This window comes from Carassius auratus, chromosome 9, assembly GCF_003368295.1.
Source record: "Carassius auratus strain Wakin chromosome 9, ASM336829v1, whole genome shotgun sequence".
NCBI classification, from domain to species: Eukaryota; Metazoa; Chordata; class Actinopteri; order Cypriniformes; family Cyprinidae; genus Carassius; species Carassius auratus.
In genome coordinates, this window is record NC_039251.1 from 1,670,426 (window position 1) to 1,697,421 (window position 26,996).

Consider the following 26,996-nt stretch of genomic DNA (forward strand, 5'->3'; position numbering starts at 1 on the left):
CATACTCGTTTGAAAAGCCAGAAGTAAATGTCAGTTCTGGATGATTATTTTTATTTTACCTTAAAATTACATCGACTTGATTTAAAAAATCACCTGCTGTAGCACACAGAGAAAAAGTGTTTCATTCATCCAATTAAAACATTTTAGGGTAATGATTCACATCTATATTTTTTTTACTTGAGAGAATAGTTATTTATTTTTCATTGGCTCAAATTAAAAAATATATAGATGTGAATCATTACCCTAATTTTTTTTTTTTTTGGATGAATGAAAACACTTTGCATCTTTGTTTTATTCGCACCAACATGATTTGATTTTAACATTTTGGAATAATCTATTTATAAAGCATACTTTTATTTAGTCTGTAAATAAAGACATTGGTAAAGACCTTTTATTTAAAAACAAATTTAAAAACAAAAATACTGAATGCTGATCAAGAAACATCTTATTGAATGTGTGTTGACTGTGTTTGGATTGTAGAACTATGCAGTTATTGCCTTTAATTTCACATGGTTACAGTTCATCTTTAAATTTAAGGCCAGTTCTCTGTAGTTTCAACCAAATTCAAAAACAAAAGCTAAATGCTGATGTCTGTAACATCTATGTTTGTATTCAATGTAGGCTACTTATTGTGCAGTTACTGCTGTTAATTTCAGATGGTTGCAGTTATTGTTTTCAATAGCCAAAAGCCGGTTTGGCCTATTAAATACCAAATAATCATCTTGTTTATGCACACTTTCCTTCTTTCTTGTTTGTTGCTTAAAGATATAAAAAAAAAAAAAAAAAAAAAAAAAAAAAAAAAAAAAAAAAAAAAAAATCGGAAATCGGGATCGGAATCGGCCAGTTTGTTTGTAAAAAATCAGTATCGCCCATGAAAAATCATGATCGGTGCATCCCTAATAAAATGTATAAAGTGTTACAGAAGTATAACAATGTTATTTAGGCTATAGGCCTATAATTCATTGTAGGCTATAATAAACCTGTTTTAAAAAGACAAAACATTTTCATTGAGTAGTCTAAGGTAATAATCTAATGTTTTATTTTCCTCACAGGCTGTGAGTCACAACGTGTCAGTTATGCAGAGATGCACTATGAAATTGTTGCGAATGCAAATTAATTGTGATATTAATTTTATAATATAAAAGTATAAAGGTAACCTAATAATAACAGGTCTAAATTCATTGGAAATGCCAAATACTCTAAATAATGACAATATTTAATGATTTTGACAATATCTCTGGCTATAGTCCTTACACACTAGACCTCTTTCAACACACTCTATTGAATATTAGCCTTTTTTTTTTTTTTTTTTAAATGCAAGTAATGTTGTCCAGTAACTTGTTTCCATTATTAAAGCGTTATTTATCTGTAAGGCTGCTTTACGTTTGATTTATGTTGAAGTGGTTAATGTCTTTTGATGATACTTTTTTGGTAATCAGGCTCTCAAAAATTATGTAAAAATGTGGATTTAAATTTATCTGCCATCATATCAGTTATCAGCTTTCATATTTAAAGAGTTATCAGTTATCTGTATCGGACAACATTTTCATATCGGTGCATCCCTAAATTCTTCCAATCAAGATCCAATCAAATCCCAGTGTACACTTTTCAATAACTTACACGCAGAAAGACAAAATCAGTAAAACAATTCTTGCTTCATTCATTACTTCTGTAATTGCCATTAGTAAATGTCTACACATATATAGCTACTAACTGATTCTGACTTGAGAGATGAAACACAGCAACATCATGAGGATGTGATCCTGCAGTCAGACACAGCTAGTATTGTACATTATGTTGTGTGCAGAGCATAGAAACACTCTCTCTGAGCAGCATGACCACAACACTAATCACAAACCTTTCAACAACCCCAGACATAAAGAACCACCAGCTGCTCAGGTTACTAAGAAACCAGCCCCAAAGCAAAGCTTTTAATAAAGCACTGAACCTGACCCAGCATAGAGGTACCTAGAAGAAAAACCCATCTACTTGCATAGCAACAACTGAGGAACATGGCCATGCATTAGAATGTACTGATGACCAGCATACAGAACTCAAAGATACGGCTTTCAATATAATACAATCACTGGAGACAAATCAACAGACAATACCCAAAATGGATACCAAATTCAAGTATTTTAGAATAATGAAAATATGACATTTTAACAATCTCAGCACTTACTTGCCTACAAATCATTGCTACCTTCTGTCAAAATCAAGAAAACATACAAAAACACATCTATCTGCTTCATACAGGCATCATCCAACAAACAGAAACATGGATTACTGACCACAGAAAGCTCTTTGTGCAGAGCTGATCGCCACTGATCAACTGCTTCCTACATGCTCGCTCGCTCTCTATGACTCTCGACTGGCAAGTAGATAATGCAGCAGGATTACCAGTGTCTCTCTTTCTCTCTCTCGCTCTCTCTCTCTAATACTGATTACTATTCAAGAGAGAGCAGCGGCAGCAGCTGAGAGATGCTCTCTCCACACTTCCAGGCATTTTATCAAGCACACAACATACGGCTGCCGTAAGCTTTCACTCGCTCGCGCTCTGCAGGAAATCAGGACAGAGGGACAGGAGAGAACAAGGAAAAAACAAGATGAGAAAAGCAGGGGGCAACAGGCAATACAACAGTTCTAACAATGGAACCAACACAAATTTGAGGAAGATTTTCTTAAATATAAATAAATAAATAAATAAAAAGAATGAATAAATAACTAGATGGAACATAATAGAAATGGTTTCATTTTAGCCATTTTTAACTGTTGCATCTTTACAACTAAATAATTGCAACCTATACTACAGTGGCCTACATTAGACATACAGTTTTTAAAAAATATATACATCTAGACACACATACACGATTTCAAATACATAGGCTAACTGTATTAAAAAAAAAAAAAAAACCTGGGGTCAGCCAGTTTTGGTTGCATGAGGATACATTAAAATGACCAAAGGGTGCATTAATCAAGTGAAAGTAAAAACTTTTCTTACAAAAGATAATGTTTCAAACAAATGCTGTTCTTTTGAGCTTGCTTTTCATCAAATAATTCTTTTTTTTAAAGCCTTTATAGCGTTTTCTGCCTTTATTGGGACAGGACAGTAGAGAGCTGAAAGGAAAGCATTGGGTGGAGAGAAAGGGGGTTGAGATCAGCAAAGGACCTTGAGGAGGGAATTGAACTTGGGTCGCCGTGAGCGCAGTTGCGCTGTACATTGGGACACTAACCATGAGGCCATTGGCGCAACCTCAAAGAATTCTGAAAGAAAATGTTTCCTAATTTCCATTAAAAAAATAATATAAGCAGCAAAACTGATCTCGAGATAAAAGACTCTTGATGTTACTTGAATGATTTCTCAAGAATCATGTGACACTGAAGGCAGTAATGGCTGCTGAAAATAATCATTTTCATAGTTCATGCTTATGCTAACAGAAAACATTAGCTTTGCTGTTATGTTGGTGTTTCTGATCATTTCTGATAATCTGTGTTTGAAATTAATTTCATTTTGTGATGAGAACTATTAGGGAAAAATAATAAAACCCAATTTTAAGTTCCTCATGGTCAAGTTGGACATTCTGGCTGAGATTGTAAGAATGAAAACTGCATGTTGCTGCCATATAGTAATGTCTTGAATAAAATATGCCTATTTTCTGTTGTTTCTTTTTCTTTTTGGCATTATCACGCATGTAGACACATTTCATGACGGTAAGTTTAATTTTCTTTATTATAACAATTGTAGTGTTGTTTTTAAACTTGTAGTCAAGCTATAACTTAGGGTATGTTATATTTATTATACACAACTAAAATCATGCAGGGAATTTTTTCCTTTCTGGTAGGTTTTTATAATGAAATAAAAATAACTGCTTTATTTAGAAGCAGGGTAATTTTAATTTCATATAGGCTATAGAGATATAGGCTAGGTCTATTATAATGTCTTCATTTATGACAAAACTTTATAGTGTTATACAAAACTTTATAGTGCTATATCTTAGCTTAAACAATATACGGTATACACTGTTTTAAAAATCTGTAAAAAAAAAAAAAGAAAAAAAAAAGGGCACTATGTGAGCTGTATAAATAGGCTGTGAAGGCTGGTTTTTCATCATTAAATGCTGTTTAAATTAATATTCAGAAACCCATGCGGTGCTACTATGTCTTTTTTCTTTTTAACTTTTACTAAACTGCAGATCAAAAAAAGATTCGGCCTATACCTCAAATAAGGATAAATGACATTGGAACACATCTACAAAATAATCACATAAACCAATGCACGCTGCCATTACAGTAGTCACAGAGCCGAACAACAGAAAAGTAAAATATAAACTGAAGTTACAAAAGGGATTCAGTCAAGACCAGTGAGGGATTTTCTTTTGTTCTTTGTAGAGTTGTTCCGATTCCGATACTAGTATCGGAAATGTCACCGATACCACAACAAATTCTGGCATCGGCGAGTACATGAACTCATATACCGATCCAATACCATTTTCTTAACAAGACCTAGTTATGTCCGCTAGCTTTGCCTAACTGCTGCATGGTTCTTATTTACTGCTCAGAATGCATTGCAAACACAGGAAGTTGTGCTGTGTTGCCACAAGCAACCCCTGTTTAGAGCAGCGAAGAAGAAATGAAAACGCGTTAGCAGCACTGATCTATATATGACTGGATCGCTCATCACGTTCTAAACTTCCAACAGACAGTGAAGCCACTTCTATATTATAGATCAGTGGTTGGCAGTATGTCCGCTGTTTAGCAGTATTTCAGACTGGACCAACCAGACAGTAAAACGGCGACTAGGGATGCCACAAGTACTGGCACTTCACTACCAAGTCGGTGCTGAAAATGTAAAAATGTGATGATACCAGCGTAGTAAACCGGTAGTAAGTTACCGACTTACGAGTGTATTCGGTACCCGCAGCTGCGTTCAGTCGCTTCCGTGTTAGTCTAAGTGCAGGGCTCCAGACTGTAGCTGAATATATACTAGTGTCTGTGAATATTAAACTGCAAAACACTATTTAAATATTACTCCTGCAAATTCTACATCTCTGTGGGTGACGGGCACAGATGTGTGGGAGCTCGCTGTTTTGTAGTCTCTGCCGTGTGTCACTATATGAGGACACGAACGCATAAACCATCACTTCATAAGAATTTACCGTTTCATTTGAGAAAACGGTCATTTCATAAACACAGACACTCAAAGATCTTCATGGCAACCCATCAAAATAAATGTTCGGTTTAACGAGTAAATTGACAATATATTAAGCTACTGTTGTAGCCTTCAGTAGATTTAGCTATGTCTCTATGTAGTAATAATAATACGTCTCTATTAATAACAATAATTATGCCTAGATGTTGCTTGTTTTTTTACTTTTGTTGTAAAGAGATTATCTGATTAATATATCATTTTTTTATATTCCTAGACTTATTTGTTGCAGTTTTTTATACAGTTATATTGTAAAACTAAAATACCTTTTTTTAGTTTCAGTGTTAGATTTTTGGCTACATTAGAAGTTCTTTTTCGCTTATGAAAATAAATAATATTACTGTCAAATTCATGTCAGATAATAAAAATACTGTAATAAATACAGTAGTTCACCATGTATTTGTTCATGTTTTAAGGGATAAGTCTGAAGCACACCATAAATTTATTCTAGCAATTTACACAGGACTAGTATATACAGCTGTATATAATGATACACACCAAGGTATCGGATCAGTACTCTGTATCGGCCGATACCCTGAGCACAGGTATTGGAATCGGTATCGGGAAGAGAAAAAGGGTATCAGAACATCTCTAGTTCATTGATTAACATTATAATGACTGGCAGCAACGGCTGCTGTCGATGCAGTGATCCAATATCCCCTTGATAACTTTCTCAGCTTTTTACATCCACTTACGGCATATCAGATTGTATTTATGGGATAATTTGATATAATTCTGTGTTTCTTTGTCCATTCGAATGTTTAAGAATGCGAGAAAGTGAGTTCAGTCCAGTGTTCGTGTGTAGAGGCGGCTTTTGTGCATGCAGACGTGAGTTCTATTTCATCTTCTTGCAGTTGAGTCTTTTGAAATCACAATAAATGCACATACAGGAATCAAGAAGCAGAATCTTAGATATTTAATTTTGTAACAAGTAATTTGATTCCAGACCTTACGCATCTGATCTGATTTGCAAAATTGGAATAGCTTTTAGATTCCCAGCCCTCCTACTAAATTGTTTCATTCTTGCATGCAAAAACACCTGTATGGTGACTATGGTGCTATGTTAAATATTTTTTGCGACTTACTAGGTTTATCATTCGTCATTTTTTTCCCCAATAATGTTGATAATCTTCTGTTACCTGACTGCTGACATTAATATCGCGATACTTATGAGATATCATCGATATGTGATAATAGTCATATTACCCAGCCTTACATCGGATGCAAAATGCACTTTTATACATAAAATGTGTGTTGGCAGTGTGTGTAAATAACCACCCTATAATGATATAAGTTCACCTAGTCTTTTTTGTTTTTAATCTACTAAAATCGAAATCAAATCAAAACAAAGCTTCTTGTCTGTGTGACGTCACACAGACCCAGGCCCTCCCACCAGTTGATTGACAGTAGCGTTTCAGCAGACTGGATTGGTGTCTTATCTTAGACCCACCCTGAGTGAACGGTCATAAGTTTGAATCGTTTCAACACCAGAGCAGATTTAGCCAAGAATGTCTGAGTATAAGAGACTTTCTAAAAACAAAAACATAAAATTTGAACCGTAGTGAATACCACAGTTTTTATATGGATAATGGACATAATAGTACAGCTCCTATCAGCTGGAAAGGTGGAAATATATAAAAAAATATATTAAGCTTAATATCAACTGGCATTAATTAATAGCTTGAAACAAACACTAAAACAAGAACACAGGTATATCACATATCTCTTAATGCAACTGTGTCAGAGCAAAAAATTTAAATCCCAAAAATGAATATGCATAAATATAATACACAATCCAATTTTCTTAAAGAATGTCACTGCAAATAAACAAAGTATGGTGTTTTTACAACATTTATGACATGTAACGCAACAGATACGTTGCTTTAGAATGCAGATGTAATAGCAAGATCACCTCTTGTTGTTTCCTATTGCAGACAATTACCAGAGAGCAGTGCTGCCTGCCCTCAGAGTTGCCGGTGAGCATTCAGCTGGCTGACAACGAGCCCCAGCCAGCACTTCCCCAAAGCAGAGGGAGGACGTGCTGCACGTGCAGTTCTTGGGACTTATTAACACTCACTCACTCCCTAAGGCTGACAATATACTGAACAGTAAAGGATGGTTGAGGATGTCAAATGCACTGCATTTACACACATTCAACCTCTGCCGTTTCATAAGAACCACCCACTCAAGAATAGACTATCTGACTGACGAATAAAACGACCATTCACAGACTATTTTACGTAGTTTATGTACAGCTGAGGATCTGATGCTATACACATCATGAACATAAAATCAGTAAGCACACTGGTGCTCAAGACCAGTGAACAAGAATAGATGAGAGAGGTTTGGAATAAGGGAAACATTTTCAAAAAGAAGGGGAAGAAAATAAGCTCAAAAATTTAATTATCTGCTCAGAGGTTGTCTTTCCTTTAGCCCAGATGGCTACTCAGCATGCACACACTCACATTAGAAGAGCATGTAGAGATGTTAAAAATCACAGTCTCCCCTGCCCTCAACAATAGGAGAGAGAGATTCATAAAAGAACAGTAAAGTAGATCCAAAAAAAAAAACACTCAAAAAGCAATAAAATATAAGCGAGTAAAAAGACTATACCAGTGTATTTACTGACAATACTTTAAAGCTGAGCAAAATCACTTGACAGAGGTCAAGAATCACTGACCTACAAAACAGTTACCATTAGCCAAAAACATCCTGCAGCACTGTAATCCCTGACCAGAGTAGAAGAAAAAAAAAAAAAGTATGGAGGAGCTAATTCTAAGCCTGCTAATCAACCTACTACATACAAACAAAAAACACTTTTCTACAATACTGAAATGCACAAATAAATGTTAAATGAATACACTTATCAACAAGCTAAATTAAACATAGCATCATGGCATGTTAACAATTAGAAGGAAATCAGATCAACTTGTTCCTTAGTTTGTAAAAAACGAATGGCCCTTCAGTTTAAAGTCATATTTAAACTGCTGTCACGAACATGTAAAAGCTTATAAACTCAAACATTTGCATAAGTAGGGCTGCATGCTAAATCGAAATTAAATTGCAAAGGCAATAAATGGCAATTAGTCAGAAGCTGCGATGGTCATGTGTGTTTTTCAGAGAAGCCCGGTTCTGTAATCAGTAGTAAATCGGCCAGAGGACACTTGTGCAGAAACACGAAAATATACCCCAAAGAAATAAATCCAGGAAATGCCTATGGCTTCAGCTGAATAAAAAAAAAGATATTACTGCTTTCAATGATTCACCGTGACTAATAAACACACGATTATGACAATCAGGGCTGTGCAATTAAACGCATTCGACTGTCATGCACATCTCGTCAGTAAAGCCAGTCATGATTAGTAGTAAATCACCATCACCTGCTTTCAGTTTAAGCAGCATTCACTACACAGAGCTGTAGTTCACTGACAAATAGGTAAAATCGTGTTCATGATCACAGATTAAATCGCATTTGATTATGAACGCGATATCACCTAGTTTGTCAGTGAACTACAGCTCTGTGAAGTGAATGCCACTCAATCTGAAAGCAGGTGATGAAGATTTACTACAAATCACAGGACCGGCTTTACTGAGGAGATCTAACAATGACAATCTAATGTGATTAACTGCACAGCCCTAACAACAATATGGTTTATCGGAGTATATAATAATGCAATGCTAATCGACATAATCTTTTACACTGCTTAAAATAATATGAAATGTGTTGCATGCTTTATTCTGTGTAAGAAGCCACATCATCTCACAGAAAGATTTATTTCAAACATTACTGATGATGCTGTACATCAATCCCACAAACTCATTTAACCTGTCCAAAACCAAATGAGTAAAAGGAAATCTGTACCGTATGAACTGTCGTCAACTTGCTGCGTGAGTGTTAAAATGTCCTCCACAATTTCACAGATTACCTTCATTTTTCAAAACATTCCGCAAAATTGTCTATTAATAATTGCTTATTACCGTCGACTGTGAGTGACGTCACTTCCCAATGCAAACACCCCCAATAAAATGGCCCCACCCCTGTCACTTGATTGACAGGTTTCCATGTAGACGTCGGAAATTCAAATGCAAAAGGAATTGCGATTCCATTTGATTTTGGGCAGTTTACATGCGCTGTGCAGAGTGAAAAAGCAAATGTGGTAATTAATATTGCCATGTAAATATGACATGCTCATAGCTCGTTAGACATGAGAAATGCATTTGCAAATGGACTTTACTTTTTCATTTGAAATTTGACACTCACTGTGCATTCGCAAAAGAGAAAATGCAAACGGTAATGCAAGATTTGCAATTGCATTTGGATTATGTCACAATTAATCAGTCCCTCCAGAAAAACGCGATTATGCGATCGCCTGATTTAATGCATAATCAGCCCAAGGCCGCATATTTATGCAGGGTTGCTTTTTTTTTTTTAAATACGCCGCTCTTTTGCCGCATAAATTGTCGATTTCAGAAAGCAAAATATGTGGGGCTAGCATGATTTCATAATTCCTGTATTTTTGTTGTAAAAAACTCATATATATATTAGCAGAAAGTTGAAAAATGTTGCGTTTACTTCACACAAGTAAAGCACCATTATCCCCTTATTGCCATGGGAACCTTATGAAGTGACATAATTAAGTGACGTGAACATCATCTGCAAACCCCGCGGTGAAACCAGGGTGAAACTTGAAACGTGCAAATCATTCTTATTTGCCAACAAAAATAAGCGCAAAAAACCGCGCAAAGCAGTTTCCCGATTTGTTACATGACAGTGGAGCCAAACTATATTGCGAGAACTTGCGAAAACTGCGGTTTGATGAAATAGAGAAAAAAAGGTGATTCCCCCAACACCCCCTTCTCACTAGGCTACTAACACTGTTGTATGTAGTTTCATTCAGAAGTTGATGCAACTTTACAGTTGTAAGATTGCACTTTTTTGTTACAGAACAGTATGTAAAATAATTTACGTTGCAGTAAGAGATTGCAACTTAAATATTCTGTGATTAAGTATGCTCGCTTTGGGGGAAATCACCTTTTTTTTCTTTTTTCATCAAACCGCAGTTTTTGCACGTTCATGCAATTTCATCGCATAAAATTGCAAAAATATCCTGCATATTCCATAGCATTTTTTAAGAAAACGTGCTGCAAAATCAAGAATTTTTGCCCGCAACAATCACAAAAAAAAATCTGCGTTTTTCTGCAGGGACTGATTAATCTAACAGCGTGTACCATGCTTTTTAATTCTCCCTCTCTCTCTCACACACACACACACACACACTCATATGTAGTTTACAGGGACTCTCCATAGGCGTAATGGTTTTCTATACTGTACAAACTGTATATTCTATCCCCATACACTACCTCTATCCATCACGGAAAAAATGCATGTTTAAAATTTCAGTGAAACACTGTTTAGTTTTTTTTTTTTTAAGCTTTTTGGTTACGAGGGCACATAACATGTCCTCATAAACCATGTTTACATTGTAATAACCATGTCATTATAGATTCCATTTGAAAAAAAAAGTTTCATTATGAACGCGATTTTTGCGTAACTTGTCGGTGAACTACAGCTCCATGTAGTAAATGCTGCTTTATCTGAAAGCATGTGATGGAGATTTACTACTAATCACAGAAGTGGCTTAACTAAAAAACGTCCATGACAACCGCATTCAATTAATTGTGCAAGCCAAATTATAAGTATTACCACTATTTGCCGAAAAATCTGCCCACAGAAAAGACACCTTTAATGTATAACCAGGTTAATTTAGAGGTATCAATTGCTAAAAAGGCAAACTGTAAAAAGTGTGCTTCAAATAAGACATATAATGCGGCCTGCTGTTTCAAATGGAAAACTTCTCCAATACTATCCTTGACAAATGACCTGATGACAATGCCAGCAGTCTGGACTAACCTACTGACACCAGCATCACAATATTTAATAATTAACACATTTCAAAAGTGAATGTGTTTTAGGGCCCACGCATCGATGGTCTGAGGACACCATCGATGTGTGGGCCCTAAAACACATTCAGAAGACCAATGTCTTGTATTAAGGCTTATTTAACCAACAAGCTTGTTAGTAAATACATTACAGAGCATGCAGCTACTGTAACTCCAACAGTAGAGAATGGCACTAGCAATGCCAAGGTTTTTAGTTCAAGGGTTTGATTCCCAGGGAATGCACAATTAAAAAACGTAATGCTAGAATGAAATGCTAGTCACATGCCACAAGCACAAATTTTTAAATGTAATGTAGAGAAGGAGACTTAGCCATTAAAAGACATACCTTGAGGCTCGACTCATAGTCTGTGTTGACTTTAAACATCAGGCCAAGTCGCAGATGGATCTCCTTGGCTCTTGAGAAACTAGGGTCAATGTAAAGCACCTCCTGAAATGCTTTAATCGCCCTGTGGAAGAAAAGAAACAACAACAAATCTTAAGGAAGAGACATACTCATTTATAGATACAATGTGATTAATAAATAAATATCATGTGCTTCCTGTGGCACATGTGCTTCAAAAGGAAAAGCAGAAGCATTATTGCAATGGAAATACTAATGAAACTCGTGCTGCATGGTTGACTCTGTTGTAACCCATCTATTTATATTCCATATATGCATGACATTCAAATTTATAACCGATAACAGAGTGCCACACACACAGTGGACTATTACACTTGATCTCCACCTCTAACGGAGATTGCAACACATGGTCGGCTCACAGCAGTGGGTTTTGCTTGCTTATACAATGTTCACTCAGACAAACAGAGGGTGTTTTTGCTGAGTCACAGCCCACTGAACTCAATGACCCCGATCCCCCTCCTATCCCCTCCCTTCCAAACAGTCTTTTCTGCTTTTCTGCAGAGCACTGCAGTGTGTGAGAGCTCTGCATGACAGAACGTAATGCTTTAGAATCATTTCTTCATTCCCTGTAAATCACATCACTCTCACAAGAGCTAACGCTATATGAGATTTTATAAAAGGAAATTGAAAAGATCAATAAATAGGCAAATGTACACAATCAATTAGCATGGTGACTGGCATTATAATTAAATCTTTCTTGTGAATTTTGAAGGGAAACACAAAAGATATTGTGACCACGAACTGTGAGTTTGTTCTCATGACTTAATTTGTTCCCTCATTTTAGTTAAATCATAGGTTAACAAGGGAAAAAATTAAACATGAACCTTAGCCACAAACTTATTATCATAGTATTGAATTAACAAGCTGATTGAACTAATACATTTTTTTATCTCTATTTTTTCAGCAGGACACAGGAGTATTTCACATGTGCCAGTATTCAGTTTCTCTTTCCCGGAAGCTCAACATCCAATAAATGTTTCACTCGTGCTGAAAATATTATTTGCTTTTCTGCCCATTTTTAAATGGTGTGTGAGTTGCTGTGGAATATTAGGAGAAAACGTGAAGATATGAGACAAGAGATGGGCTCCAACCTGTTCCCAATATTTGATGTTCAAGGACTTTGTATTGTTTCTATTTTAATGTACGTTTAAAGTTTAGATCCCATTAAAAGCATAATTTGTACATTGTGAATTATTTGTACAAAAGATCCAGCCCCCTCACAGTTTCTCACAGCCCTAATGACTTGCTTGCTTTGCGTCTGCTGCATGCATTTTGCACATAAGCCACAACCCCAAAACTATGCACCTTGCTTAATAGATCTTCAATTAGTTTTAGCCAAGGCTCGACATTAAGCTTTGAAATGTGCTTGTGCTTTGGACAATTAAATCAGTTATTCACTTGTCAGAGTAAAAAAAGTCACTTGTCCGGCGGAAATGATATTTATTCTGAAGCTATAGTCTCATCAGTGCTCTATCGGGGATTACTTTATTCAGCATATTTGTGATATTTGCCTTTAATTGATTGCTATTAAACTTTAACTTTATGAAGAACATTATTTTCTTATTTTTGGTGTCGTTCGAGTTCACATGCGATTTTTTTCAATCGTGTGGAAATGGTGTATGCTCGTAGCTCGTATCATGTGCGAGGAATTACGAGCCGAGCAGAGTGCCTTACGAGCACTTCCCGACCTCCCGATCATTTTTAAACATGTCTAAAAAGTATGTGAGCTATCGGTTTGAATTAGTGACGTGCGCTGTTGAACGAGCCGATTTGTTGATCTGTCTGAAGTTGACCAATCACGAACTAGGAAAACCACAGAAGAAGAAAGACGAAGACTCCATGCGCATCTCGTCAGTAAAGCCGGTTCTCTAATCAGCGGTTAATTCCATCAGGTGCGTGATTTCACATAGAGCAGCTGTTACTACACAGAGCCGTTGTTAACTGAGAAGATGCGCCAAAAAACGCTGAAAATGAACGTGGATTTGCGCATCTTCTCTATTAACAACGGCTCTGTGTAGTAACAGCTGCTCTATGTGAAATCACGCACCTGATGGAATTAACCGCCGATTAGAGAACCGACTTTACTGACGAGATGCGCATAAGGATCGGCCGATCGTGATCGGAGCACCCCTATAAACTAGTGTTGCACGGTGCACCGATACTTCAAAAATATCGCGATTCTTGGAAATTAAAAACGTCACGATACCTAAATTTATTAGTATCGATACTTCAAAGAATGACTGCGTTCCAGATTTGTTAGAGACGTATTTCATGTTGGTGTGTGCAACGCACGCTTCCAGTGCCTCCTTATGTACGTCTGTGTTTTTTCTCCTCACGCAAGCAAAAAAGCACTACTGCCTGTATTAGTGGCTTTACTAAACTGATTTGGCTTTACTAACGTGTGCATAATCGCATTAAATAGTTAAAATAAGTTGTTCATATGAACAAAGCACAGGGTTTTCTTGCATAATTAACATTTTAATTGTTTGGTCAAGACAGTTCATATATAATATTCACATTAATCAGGGATTAAACGTGGAGTTATGTTCTGTATGATAAATATGAAAACGAGCGTATCTGCACAGCACCTATAACTGCGCTTTGTATCTGCTGATTGCTGATCGAGATTTACATGCTTGGCTCACTGACCCTGTATACTCATTCATCAGTTCATTCAACTCATTCACGCATGAGAAGATCTCTCGATCTCGTTCAGTGAAGGGCGGATTCGTTCACTACATTCATCAAATCACATGCTCCGTCACATCTTGAGTAACTCTTTGACAGTATGAAACAGTTCAAAGAGCTGTTCACGAGCTGCACATGCGCTGCTAATAGCGCCGCGCTCTCACGCTGCTGTGGAGGGAGGAGCTTCAGTGAACGAGAAATATGAGTCTAGTAGCAACGTATCTTACGTGATGTCCCCGATGCGCGGGTCGGGCTGGGTAAAGAAATGTTACTTTATTTGTGGGCTGGGGCGGGCCAAATTATTTCATAAACGCGGGACCCGCGGGTTAAACAAAAAAACCGACCCGCACATCACTAGGCTGCACGTGCGAGCACAAGTGATACTGTGGCCGCCGGTCCATGACTGGTAGAAAAAGATGACGCTCAATAAATAAGACGCTCATTAAAGCTCACTGGCTGAGTTTTCTCCTCTGAAAGAAAATGTTGCACAACTGACAGAATAAGTTACAATATCTGAGATATTGCTGCTAAATTTTATTTGCTTTTTTTTTTTTTTACTTGAATGCCATTGCTTAAATTTATATTATTTATCTTTTGACATTTAATCTTCTGAGTTCAGAAACATTGTTTAATATAATTGCTATTCATATTTTTTATTCAAAGTTCAGAATCAAGATAAATTTATTACTCATATGTTTCTTATGATAACTGAGATAATGCTGCTAAATGTATTTTTTCTTTACCTTGAATGTCATTGCTCCATTTTATTTTTTATATTTTGATATTTCATATTTTGTTAAAATGTTTAATATATCTGCTGGTCATAGGTTCATTTATTAGTGTGTTATATGATTAGAATGTTGTCCCAGTTTTAAAATAAAGCACATCAATGATATTTGAGAATGTATTTTCCCTTTACAGGAAAAGTATCGAAAAAGTATCGAAATCGCAATTCTTGACTAGGTATCGGTATCGAAACAATAATTTTGGTATCGTGACAACACTATAATAAACTCACTGAACTCTGACTGGAACAGCGAGCGCTGTATGAGTAGGGGTGTGACGGTTAGTATATAACCGTGAGACCGGCGGTTATAGTTGAACACCGTCATTAAAACTCTATAACCGCCAAAACCGTGTCATTAAAATATTTTTTACAAACATTTTTTATCAAAAATTATTTTCATTTTTTAGATAGGATCATAAGATGCGCAATATATCGGGAGACATGGTTTTTACCACTTAATGAAGTTTTGCTTTGTAGAAAACCTTTCTTAAAAAAGAATTTCGTTTTGTACAAATTTTATCTTAATTTTAATTAATGTTTCATCAACCAATTGCATGTATTTTAATAAATAAATAGCAAATATAGCAGACAATGATAACCGTGACATGGAAGCACCAGCACGCCGCGTTCACTTGCACTGCACTGTGAACTAGAGCGCATCTCATCGTAAATGAAACTCAGCGTAGGCTTATGCCTCATACATTAGCATTAAATATCTTTGCTGCATCCTTTCTAGAACAGACAATGGCTTTTTTTTGCGGCTCGCATCAGCAAAGCATTGCATCGCCATAGACTGCAAAAATCCGCGGATGACGGGCGGGTGCGGCTTTGAAATTTGCTCAAAAAACGTTGGCGCGGATGATGAGTTTTGTGACAGATCTCAGAAAAATCTCTGCCCCTTTACCGATCAGAGCGCGCGCGCGCTGACACGGAGTTAACCCGCTATCTCCAAGAACAACCAATTGACTCTACGGCAGATCCGATTTAACTGATTCATTCAAACGGTTTTTATGACTGGCTCAGTGAATCATTGACTCATTCAAATATGCTGAATCATTCAGTAACGAAAGACTTGTGTGTTGCTCCGAGATGCGCGTTTGTTCTTCTGTGGCTTTGCTTATTTTCTTAAGCAAAATGGAGCTAAAACGAACAATAACGTGTCTAAAATGTAAGTCAGATAATATTACTTGTCTATTGAACTTATATAAAATCTAAATGTAATAAAATAAAAATCTGAATATAAATTATTGAAGTTGTATAAAATCAGTATCACATTTGCAATCGTACTGAAAGTCAGGAAAACATCACTCTTGTTTGTGTGATTTTGCATATAATATATAGAATATTTATCTTTTTTTCTACCCGTATGTTTGTTCAGGTTTCTTTGTGTGTGCTGTTACACTTATAGTTTTGATTTCTCCGCAAGTCAGGCAGGCTGCACAAGCCTCAACTGACGCAACCTTGATACTTTCAGCACATTATCCATTATTAGTCACCGTTTACACTGAAAGTAATGAAATCAGAATCATTCTCACCAAAGTTTCGGTGGTGCCCTGGTTATTTTGTGTTATTAAAATTTTCATCAGTTTGCTTGTCCGTTCGGGCAACTAAAACTCTCTTTCACTTACACCCTCACAACACCTACTTGTCCCGGAAAAGATTTAATGTCGAGCCCTGGTTTTAGCAATTCGATTATCATCAACAATTAATCTATTGTCGATTCGTTAGCATTCTTAATTTCCATAGACCCAATGCTTGTAAATATTCATTATACTGCATCAACATCCCACTCACTTGTTCTTCCACTACCACTTACACAACACAAACCAAAAATCTAGGCAAGCAGGACAACTGATCTGCTAAAAAGACTGGAAGCCAGTAAACTAAATATCATAATTTACATGTAGTCCAAATCCCATACCACAACCAACCCAGCATGTAACCACATAGCTAATCATAAAACAGTTGTTTTCTCCATTTCAAGACTCCACAAATAGAAAATTGAAAGGCAAATAAGATTACTTTAACCACAAACTTTAGGTTTATAAACAAAATCTGGCTAGATTATCTTCTTGTACCAAGTACCACAAATAATTGACATAACTGCCTGGCTATAGGCTACATCTTTTAGTCTGTCAACCTTGCTGGCATTGAAGATCCCTGAATTACAGCGATTAGCAAGTGAGTGAACAAGAACAGAAAAAAAAAAAAAAAAAAACCAGAATGAAAATGAGAGAGAAAAAAACGGGAAGCAGCTCATCTCAGTTTCCTTTTTGGGAACTGAAAGGCAGAGAAAGATTACCTCATCATTTACTAGCAAGCAAGAATCCATGACTGGGTCACATGCTCTAGTCACTAGTCTCTGCACACTGAAATTAATGATCGAAGTCCAGAAAAGTCTTAGTATAGGCTGATACTCTTAATTTTTTTTTTTTTTTATCAATGTAGAATTTCTATAATCTCACTCTTTTGTGTGTTTAACACAACTAAATATAGACAATAAAAAGAAAAATCTATCTATGACAAAAATACTGTTATAAACTAGGTTAGTGGATAATTTAGCAAAAAAAGTTATACTAGAAAATCTATAAGTGCATAATTTTTTATAAAATCTAAACATTTAGTGAAATAACTATTTAGTGGGGACTGGGGAACAAATAAAAGCGAATAAGTATGGGACTTAATTTCATAAACTTTACATTTTTTACATTTTACACATTGCTCTTTGTATTGTTTTAAAATAATTAAAACAAATATAGTATGTGTGTATATATATATACACACACACACACACACAATTAAAAGACATTTCTTTTTAATGTGTAGTTAGCACAGTAATGGAGGCAGCAACATAGAAAGGACTATCATATGTTGCTGCCTCCATTAGGGTGCAATACATTAGATTATTTATTGTCTTTATCTGTCCTATCATAGGACAGAACAAGAAATGCTATAAATAATCTTTCATTGCGCAAAAGTATTATAATATAAAAAGCTCCTATCCAGAGCAGCACAAAGCACTTCTGTGCATCCTATGTGCAGAATGATGCGCTTGAAGCAATATTTCAATCACAGTCATGTTACAGCATGCAGCGCTATGCATAGAGAAATTCAAAGCACAAAGGGAACATATATTTATGCAGAGTTTATTAAACCTGTGTGATAGTTTATTGAGCCTTTTCTTTTAACAGTTTTAAATTTCAGTTATAGTGCGCTCTTGAAGAGAGTATCATCGTGTTGACTGTCGTAACCGAATGTGACCCACAGTTTGAATGCTGAATGATGACAGACAGACGCAGCGGGGAGAAGAGTTTAAGTGAACTTGAATTTAACAACTTAAATAATCATCTGTAACTCACATTAAACATTGGAATGGCTTAAAAACACCTGGACTTTGACTTTATGGTGCTTTATAATGTTTTTGTGCTTTTGTGGGACTTAACAATAACATACAATAAAGCACAATATCGTATTTGGATCGGTCTCATCTGACCAATACCCGATTCGACAGAAAATTCCAGTATCGAAGCTGATACTGATATGAAGTATTGAATTGATGATTCCCTAGTTACGATCAACAGGATAACTTGACCTACAAGACAAAAGTGGTTTAGACTTTCAATGAGTAATTGAGTCAAGGACCTGAAAGCTACATGTGACCAAAAAAAAGAAAAAAAAAACACACACCTGAACATAATGCTCCAGATTCAAAAATAGTTATGGTGTGTGCAAAGCAAAATTAATATTTGCATTGATTACTCTAGATTACTCACAGAATGTTTTTCATGTCACTTGTGTAAATATAAACATTACATAATGCTCTCCTCCATTTTCTGATATAACCGGACACGTCAATAAGCTCTTCCCTGATTGGCTTGCATGACAACGTGTCACATGAATTTTCTGCTCAAGCTGAAATGTTTTAACTTACGAGGAAGACGCATAAGGTGCATATTGCACATTTGTGGAAACTGCGATCCTTGCCGCAAATTCATGTCTATGCATCAGGGATGGTAAGATTCACTGGTTCGCATTGGTGCATAGGCATAAAAGTTAACAACGCAATACATCGGTTTAAAAAAAGTGTGCATAATCTCCAGAGGCAAGCCTCCGTTACACCTACTTAACATCCATTTTCGCATTTTTCTTGCGCTAATCGAAACACATCACATGACCGCTCGTTTACCTTGCAAGAACGATAAGCGATATGGCGTAGCTTGTCAGCGATCTACGGCTCAGTCTATTAAATGCCACTCCAATTATAAGCAGGTGATGGCGATTTTAGCGGTGATCACGGAAGCAGCTTTACTGATTAGATGCGCATGATCATATCGTTAGATATATCGCCCAGCCCTAACGGAGCGCAAACCCGATCCCGTGTAAAATGATATAAATTAAGCCCGAACCAGACCGAACACGTCGGGTTCGGGCAAAGATCTTCAGCTCTAGTCCCTAGTTCCTGAGTAAAGTTCCAGCAGTAGAAAACGCAGCTAAAGTGACCAATAACATTCTCCTCTCTAAACAGGTTCTTAAGTGTGTTCTCTCATCTCCACTGCTGCTACATGAATATAACGTATCACATCACTAAAGGAGACCATGGCATGTCCTGAGAGAAGCATAATATAGATTAAAATGTCTGTCTTAACCAAAGAAATAAAAGTGAACTATCTGTATCTGTCACATATTGAATTGCATAGCATCATATTTTTTCCAATTGCATTGAAATGTATTGTGTTGTATCCAATTGAAATCGGATCGCACTGCATCGTAATGGGGTGAATTGGATCGCACCATCGCAACGCATCAGTTGCTGCTTCATACGTATCTTTAATGTATCGTATCATTGGCTATGCATCAAGATGCATATTGCATCAGCCTCAGTTATGAAGATGCACATCCCTACTTTGCATTGACATTGTATGTAATCTACACATGCAAATAATTAAATCTGCTTTCGGTGTGCACACTGTATCAACAGCATCTGTGACATTGTACATCCCCACAGGTAAAAAAATGACACTTAAAATGCCTTTACTATAATTTTTAACAAGGAAAGACAATTTCCAAGAAAAAAAAATCTAATTTACAGTTTCAAAAGTACAAAACTTAACTTCACAAAACTAAAAATCATATGCTTCAGCATGACACTATGTGATAGAATTGCTAACCAACCTTAACCTTGCCTGTGCAATGATAAATTATCCATTAGACACTTTTTACAAGGTACAAACTGCCTACAGGCATTAGAGGAATAGCCATTTCATCCACTTAAACACTAAAAGGACCATTTACGAAGAATTTATTTAAAAAGAAAAAACATTTCATATAATAAGAGTACTAGTACTCTTACTAGCTTGTACTAGTACTAGCTAATACTAGTACTAGCTTTTCATTTGTGCTTTCAACCCCATCTACTGACAAATGCAGCATACATTCCCATACCAACTGTTTAACGATGCAGATATTTCTAACAGCTATCAACATGTCATTCCTTTTTTACTGATAAACACATCTAACAGAGCATGTCTGAGGCATACCCTTACAAAACCAACATGGTATGCCTACCTTCTCTGTCCAGAATGGGCATCTGAGGGGGTGCGCTGTACTGCCCTAAGACAAGGAAAGAGTGGACCTCCAGTAGTAAATATCACAATTGCCAAATCAATACCAATATCCTATAAAATTTATACGCTATAGATTAATATATAAAATTGACCTTAAAATACTATAGGGGAGGGGGAAAAAAAGTTGACTGATTCATGAATGAGGGAATGTGATGCTTTTCCCATAATTCTTTAATACCTGACCGCCATTCTGTGATGGTACAAAATTACCAACTGACAACAATATTGGTCTTTGGCAGATTTTGGCAGAATGTTAAATGTAATCTAATGTAACCTGACTAGAGACAGTATAATCATATACATTTAAGTGAATCCTTATGGATCATCAATATTTTTGGGGGGGGACCTATATAAACTAGTAAAGATAACTAAACTGGCCAAAAACATGAGATGTAAAACAACTCATTCAATAATCAAATTATAAAACATAAGTTTCCGTGAGCCTTTAAAAATACTAACATTTGATAATTTTATATGTGCAAAAAGCAACAAACAACAGAATATGAGGATTCACACGCTTTTCATATCACATCACGCACCTGCAGTGCTTCTGCGAGTGGAGAAAAACATAATAAAGCTAGGTTATATACAGGGGTGCACATAATTTTTTTCAGCCTAGTTCTCATAAGAGAACCTGGAGATTTGGTTTGGTCCTCACACTGCATATAGCGTGACCCATTAAATGCAACTATAAAAAAAATGAATATATAATAGTTATAATATTATTACACTATTTAATTCATTTAAAAAAATTTATAATAGTAAATAAACTAAATAATAGTGTGAGATAATATTATAAAAAATAAAAAGCAGTCTTAGTATTAAATACAAATGCATTTATTTTATAGTAAATAAACTTAAAAATAAAATGCTAATATTTACTACTACTTTGTTTGTTTGCCTCTTTAAGAAGAATCGCTTTATGTATTCCCCAATTTGGAAAAAACATCTAAAAATAAACAAAAGCGTTTTCATCATATTCAAACTTTAAATCAGCAGGCTTTTATTCCGGCGGGTTGCCGGCAAGTAAATATACGCGCTTCCGGATTTAGCGCTGCTGATTAAAGAGCGTCAGTGGATGAATGTCACAGTTTTGTATTGTGCTTTGAAATGGGAAGCATAGCCTAAATTTATGCTTTCAGGTTGAAAATAAAACTTATAATGTACAGTTTGTGATCTAAAATGGTAATTGTGCATTAACAGCTGTCAACCATACCGGTACGCAAATGCACTGTCAGTACATATTTATATAACTCATTTTTATTTTGGTCATGCATGCGGACCCGCTGACCACTTATGTGCACCCCTGGTTATATATACCGAAAAAATAGGCCTATACGAGAAATATATTTTTTCGTGAATAAATTACAAAAATGAACGAAAAACGCAACATTTTGATTCATTTTTGTGCTGCGCGAAAAGAAACAGACGGCAGAAAGCAGCATCCTATTTTTCTTTAGGCTTTTTTTACGCTCAAATATCTGTTTTTATTGTGAATGTACACAGAAGGCAAACAGTGTACAATTTCGATTAACTTTATGACTAAAAGGAGAAGTTGCTTCCACTGTTAGAAAACAAAAAATAAATAAAAAAATTTTTAAAAATCAAGAGATTGCCCTAGCGCCACATGCAAGCACAAAGTTAAGCTTTACTTTGACAATGCAGCCTGTTCATTATCATAATAAAGTACAGTCAGTCAAACATATGGGGGGGGGACACACTGTTCTGTTTAAATATATAATAAAATCTGTGGTGTTAAGTGTTATCACTATACCGCCATGATGTTATGCAAAACATTTTGTTTCAAGTGGATATTGGAACGCGAGTGAAGTAGACTATAATAAATAAATTGGCATTCAAATACATCGCAAATAGGAAACATGATTTTGTGTCGAATGAGAGACCCAACATTGGTTATAGTTCGTTCATTTTATCCTGAACTAATTTGTTTTTGAGTTGAAGTACTGAAATAAATTAACTTTTCCACGACATTCTAATTTATTGAGACGCAGCTGTAGTTGCCAGTTCCCCAGCAATGTTTTCTGCTTGCACTTTGCTGCTGTCGGCAGCACTGCCAAATAGCATTTTGGCTGTGTACTTGTAGAACGATGCAGAGAGACCAATGCAGAACCAGGAACACAAATAACCATGATCTGGGTAAATTATAACGGACCCAGTGAACTAAATTCAAATCACCTCCGGAGCGAAAGTTTGTGGATCATGTACAACTTGAAAGGCACTCTTACATCAGCCCACACACAACCTTAGACTACAGACAAAAAGAGAATGAAGAGCCCCTTTACTCTGAACCACACAGTGCATGCAGACATATATTTAACTGCCTCCATTTTGTGGTTTAATAGCATCTTGCAACAATAATTTTAATTCAATTAATTGCTTAGCCAAAGCCACCAAGAGATACGTTCTCCGAAACACTTCAGTTATTCATTGACAGAAAGTGGACAAAAATAAAGCACATACTTTCTGCAGTCTTTAACAACAACAGCAAAGACGGAACGTAAAAAATGACATAACAAAAAATACGAACAAGAGGAGAATAAAATCAGAATTTCTAATTAGTCTGTAAATTGAGAAAGCATCAACATCACACTTCACGTCATGAAAAATGCTATTAGGGATGATATTTCAACAATGTTATGTTACAGATGAAAAAAAGAAAAAGATAATAGATGGAATGCATGAGAAAACAAATGCACTATAGAACACAGTAATTGTGAACTTACCAGTGAAAAGCATTGTAATGGAAGTAAACCAAACCAAGGCCATATAAAAAGGCAGCATTCTGGAAAAAAATAAAGCTGAGTTAGAAACATAATAAGAAAAAACTATTCATTAATTCATCATAGTTTAATTAATCAGCAAAATGGCTTTCTAATAAAGGATGGCATCGTAAGCATGATTAAGGATAGTTTTCCCTCTCAGCGGGTCTGACACATCTGCGCTCAGCAGGGGACAGAAACACCTGCGGCTAATGAGCATGTGTTAAACTAAAAAGGTGGCAAAAGTTTTCCTCTCCCGCAACCATAAAAGGTTATATTTCCACAACGGAATGTGCAAGACAATATGGATCAATGAAACATTATCATGTCTGAACCTCTTATCTGTGCTCACAGAGGCCAAGCGTGACTAAAACTGAAAGCCACTGCGGCTTGTCTTCCCCACAAATGCACTTTCGTTAGATGATGAAACTATATGGTAAGATGGCAAAGTGAATAACTTAAGAATTAAACTAGAACTGGGCTACAAGGTCAAACAAATACTAACCCCAGTCACCATTTACATATAGACAGGGTGAGCTTCATGAAAGCCAGTATATGCAGCGCAAACCCCAAAACTTGCAACCAATTTGTATTTTTTGTGAGTTTTCTACTTTAAAGCACTGGAAGAAAAGTAAAATAGCTTAAGCTAGACAATCAAAATATTATTACATGCTAAAATTATAAAAAATCATTTAAGTAGTCAATCATAAAATGCAAAAAGGGCAAGAAGGCAGGATTATCCGTGAATAACAATATATATTTAAAGGCTGTTGCAATTTAATCAGAGTAAACCTACAGGAAAAAGTATAGATAAAGCTAAGAAAGTTTTGCATTTATGGGACAGACATTGCATTCAAAGTACATTTTATCAGTTCATGCATTCCAATGCACTGAAATGACAAGCCTGTCACAATTTAGATGAATGTGACAGTTTCATCATCTTTCTCTATTCCAATGCAATCAGGAAGTCAACAATGACAGGGGCTTTCAACGACTGGCATGACAGTGCACGCTACTTATTTACAATCTAGAAAGGATGACTGTCTCACAAGACCTCGGACAGCAGTGTGAAGTCAGGACAGGCGTAGAATAAAACATGCCAAAAAAGAACTGAATGCAAAGCATATGGTGCATCACTCTGACAGGTTGATGCTACTGCACACGGACTGCTCATCACACCTGCACAAATCACACACAGCTGTCTGAGTGCTGAGACAGCACCCTTTTTAACCCCTTCAACGCAGGCACACATTTAGAACATGCCCTGACTCTGAGAACAAAAACTTAAATCGGGGGAAGGAAAAATACAACTAAGCTTTGAAAAAGGTATGAAATCTGCAACTTCCACAGCTGCGGTCTGCAATGTTTCCACTGGCAAATTTTCCATTCAGACGTCCAAACTAAACAGTGCCAATGCAAAACTGTAATTTATAGTACGAACGGTTAGAAACTACCTAATATCTCACATAAGAATGTTTAGTCCATCTGTGCTAGAAATCAGTTTCTATTAGCCGTATGTGGAGGCTTAGCGCCTGGTAGGTAAGAGATGACAATTCTACAGTTGACAGCTGTATCTAAAGTCAAATCACGTTGAAAGTTTACTCTGCTATGGAAAAGCCAAAAGCGTCACTCTTGCTCTAGGAGAGAACCCAGAACTGTCAGAGGACATTACTGACACTCCTACAGAATCTCATTTCACGTACAAAAACATTCTTACAGACAGCTACACCTAGCAAGACACATCAAACTGAACTGTTTTCACGAACAACAGACACCTGGAATTACATCTGTTACAGGTGATCCAAATGCAAGTAGCCATACTACAAATAGTCTACGGAGTCTTGTGCGTACATTTGTTCAGTTCTTATTGTAATCATTATTGCTTAGCAAACTTTAAGTTTAAAACCCTTGTTTTGACGGAATGATTACGCCCCCTTTTGATACTGTCTGTGATGCATTAGAGCAGTGGTGCCCAATCCTGTTCCTGGAGATCTCAGTTCCAAACGATCAAAGTATTCCTGAAGATGTTAATCGGCTGGTTCAGTTGTGTTTGATCAGGGTGGAGCTGATCTCTAGGAACTAGATTGGGCACCACTGCATTAGACAAATGAAATGTTACCACATGCATCTACAAATACCTCCAAAAGTGGGCCTGATCCTGTCACAATGAATTCCCAAAACACACCGGACACTGTTAACATCTGTATTTAACACTTCCTACACATTGGTAGTGTAAACTGTGCAAGTGCACAACCACTGAGAATCAAGCATCCCTCACCTTCAGGCCTGGATTGGCTAATCGGGAGGACCAGGAGAATTCCTGTAGGGGCGGTCTGTTGTCCTAGACTGCCTACACTGACAGCAGTCCCGACCCTGCTCTTTTTGTTTATTATATTCTCACAGGCACACTCACAGGGTTGCCAGCCATTCCGTATAATACGGTATCGTCTCGTATAAAAGCTGTAGCCTACAGAATGCAGTCTGTCCCATATTTGCAAGCAATCAATCCTCTGTCGTCTGCTCCCGCTTCACAGCGAGCGGGACTCATGCTAACGGCAATTCCATTTCACTATACGCGTTTTGAATTAGCCAAATCAGTTTGGGAATGCAAAAAACTTATTGATCATGGGCCAATATCCAATCAAAACACTCAATCTACCAGAGGGAAGATGCCTCTCACTTTTGTAAGTCAATTCTGTTGAATGGAGAAAACAAAATAGGCTAAATCAACTTCTAGCCAATTGGAAAAGTACAAATCCAAGGACCAGAAGTAGCCCACATTCCACAAGTTTTCTTTGAGTGAAAAATATAAATTTTAATTCATTCATAGGCTATATGGTTGAAATAAAATTGTTGTTAAAAAATGTAAGTGTCATTCAAAAAAATGCTTTATTGACTGATGTTTAGTTATGATTTTAACATTTCAATGCCATTTGTATGTATGCACTTTCACAGTATTTGCAGTATGCAGAGACTATTCTGTAATGGCACAATTTACTCAGGCCGATTACTTTTTTTGACAAAATTATTTTTAGAATAATTGTATGTAAAAAGTTTAAACAAAAAAAATGTGATTATTTCTGAGAACTTTTTAGGCACACATTATGGTATACTACAAAATATTTTGAGCTTCCCTTATTTTCTAATAAATAATCAAAACTGTCCCTTATTTTCCATTTCTGAAGTTAATTGGCAACCCTAATGATGACGTTATTATCTTCTGACTACTCCGACAAAGGCACCTTTCTAAAAAAAATAATAATAATTGTCGGTTGATGAAGATATGCAAGCAAAAATACAATGATTTAAGGCTGTAAGGAACAACAGTTCACTATTGCAGATGTAGGCCTATAATTACATTATTTAAATAAGCCTATAGTCAGTCGTGAACTAAAGTGGGCCAGTCTAAGGTATGAAGCTCCAGGGCTGCAAATGAGTCCCACTCCGGCCCTGCTCACCTTCCAGTAGTCTGACTGTAAACTGTAGTATTTCTGGTATGCAGATAATGCTGAAAAGAAAACAAAAGAAACGTGTTAAGACTAATTGTGAT

At 36.2% G+C, this 26,996-nt stretch overlaps 1 protein-coding gene across 1 annotated transcript in view; it reads right to left on the minus strand.

The window, feature by feature from the left end:
- The window catches only part of LOC113108167 (lysine-specific demethylase 6A-like), a 57,126-nt gene that overhangs the window by 25,995 nt on the left and 4,135 nt on the right, over nt 1–26,996 (minus strand). Inside the window, exons 4-7 of the mRNA XM_026271015.1 lie at nt 26,905–26,954; nt 23,411–23,469; nt 20,608–20,652; nt 11,493–11,613 (exon numbers count right to left, since the gene is read on the minus strand). Coding sequence (XP_026126800.1) covers nt 11,493–11,613; nt 20,608–20,652; nt 23,411–23,469; nt 26,905–26,954 — 275 coding nt within the window. The remainder of the gene's footprint in view (nt 1–11,492; nt 11,614–20,607; nt 20,653–23,410; nt 23,470–26,904; nt 26,955–26,996) is intronic.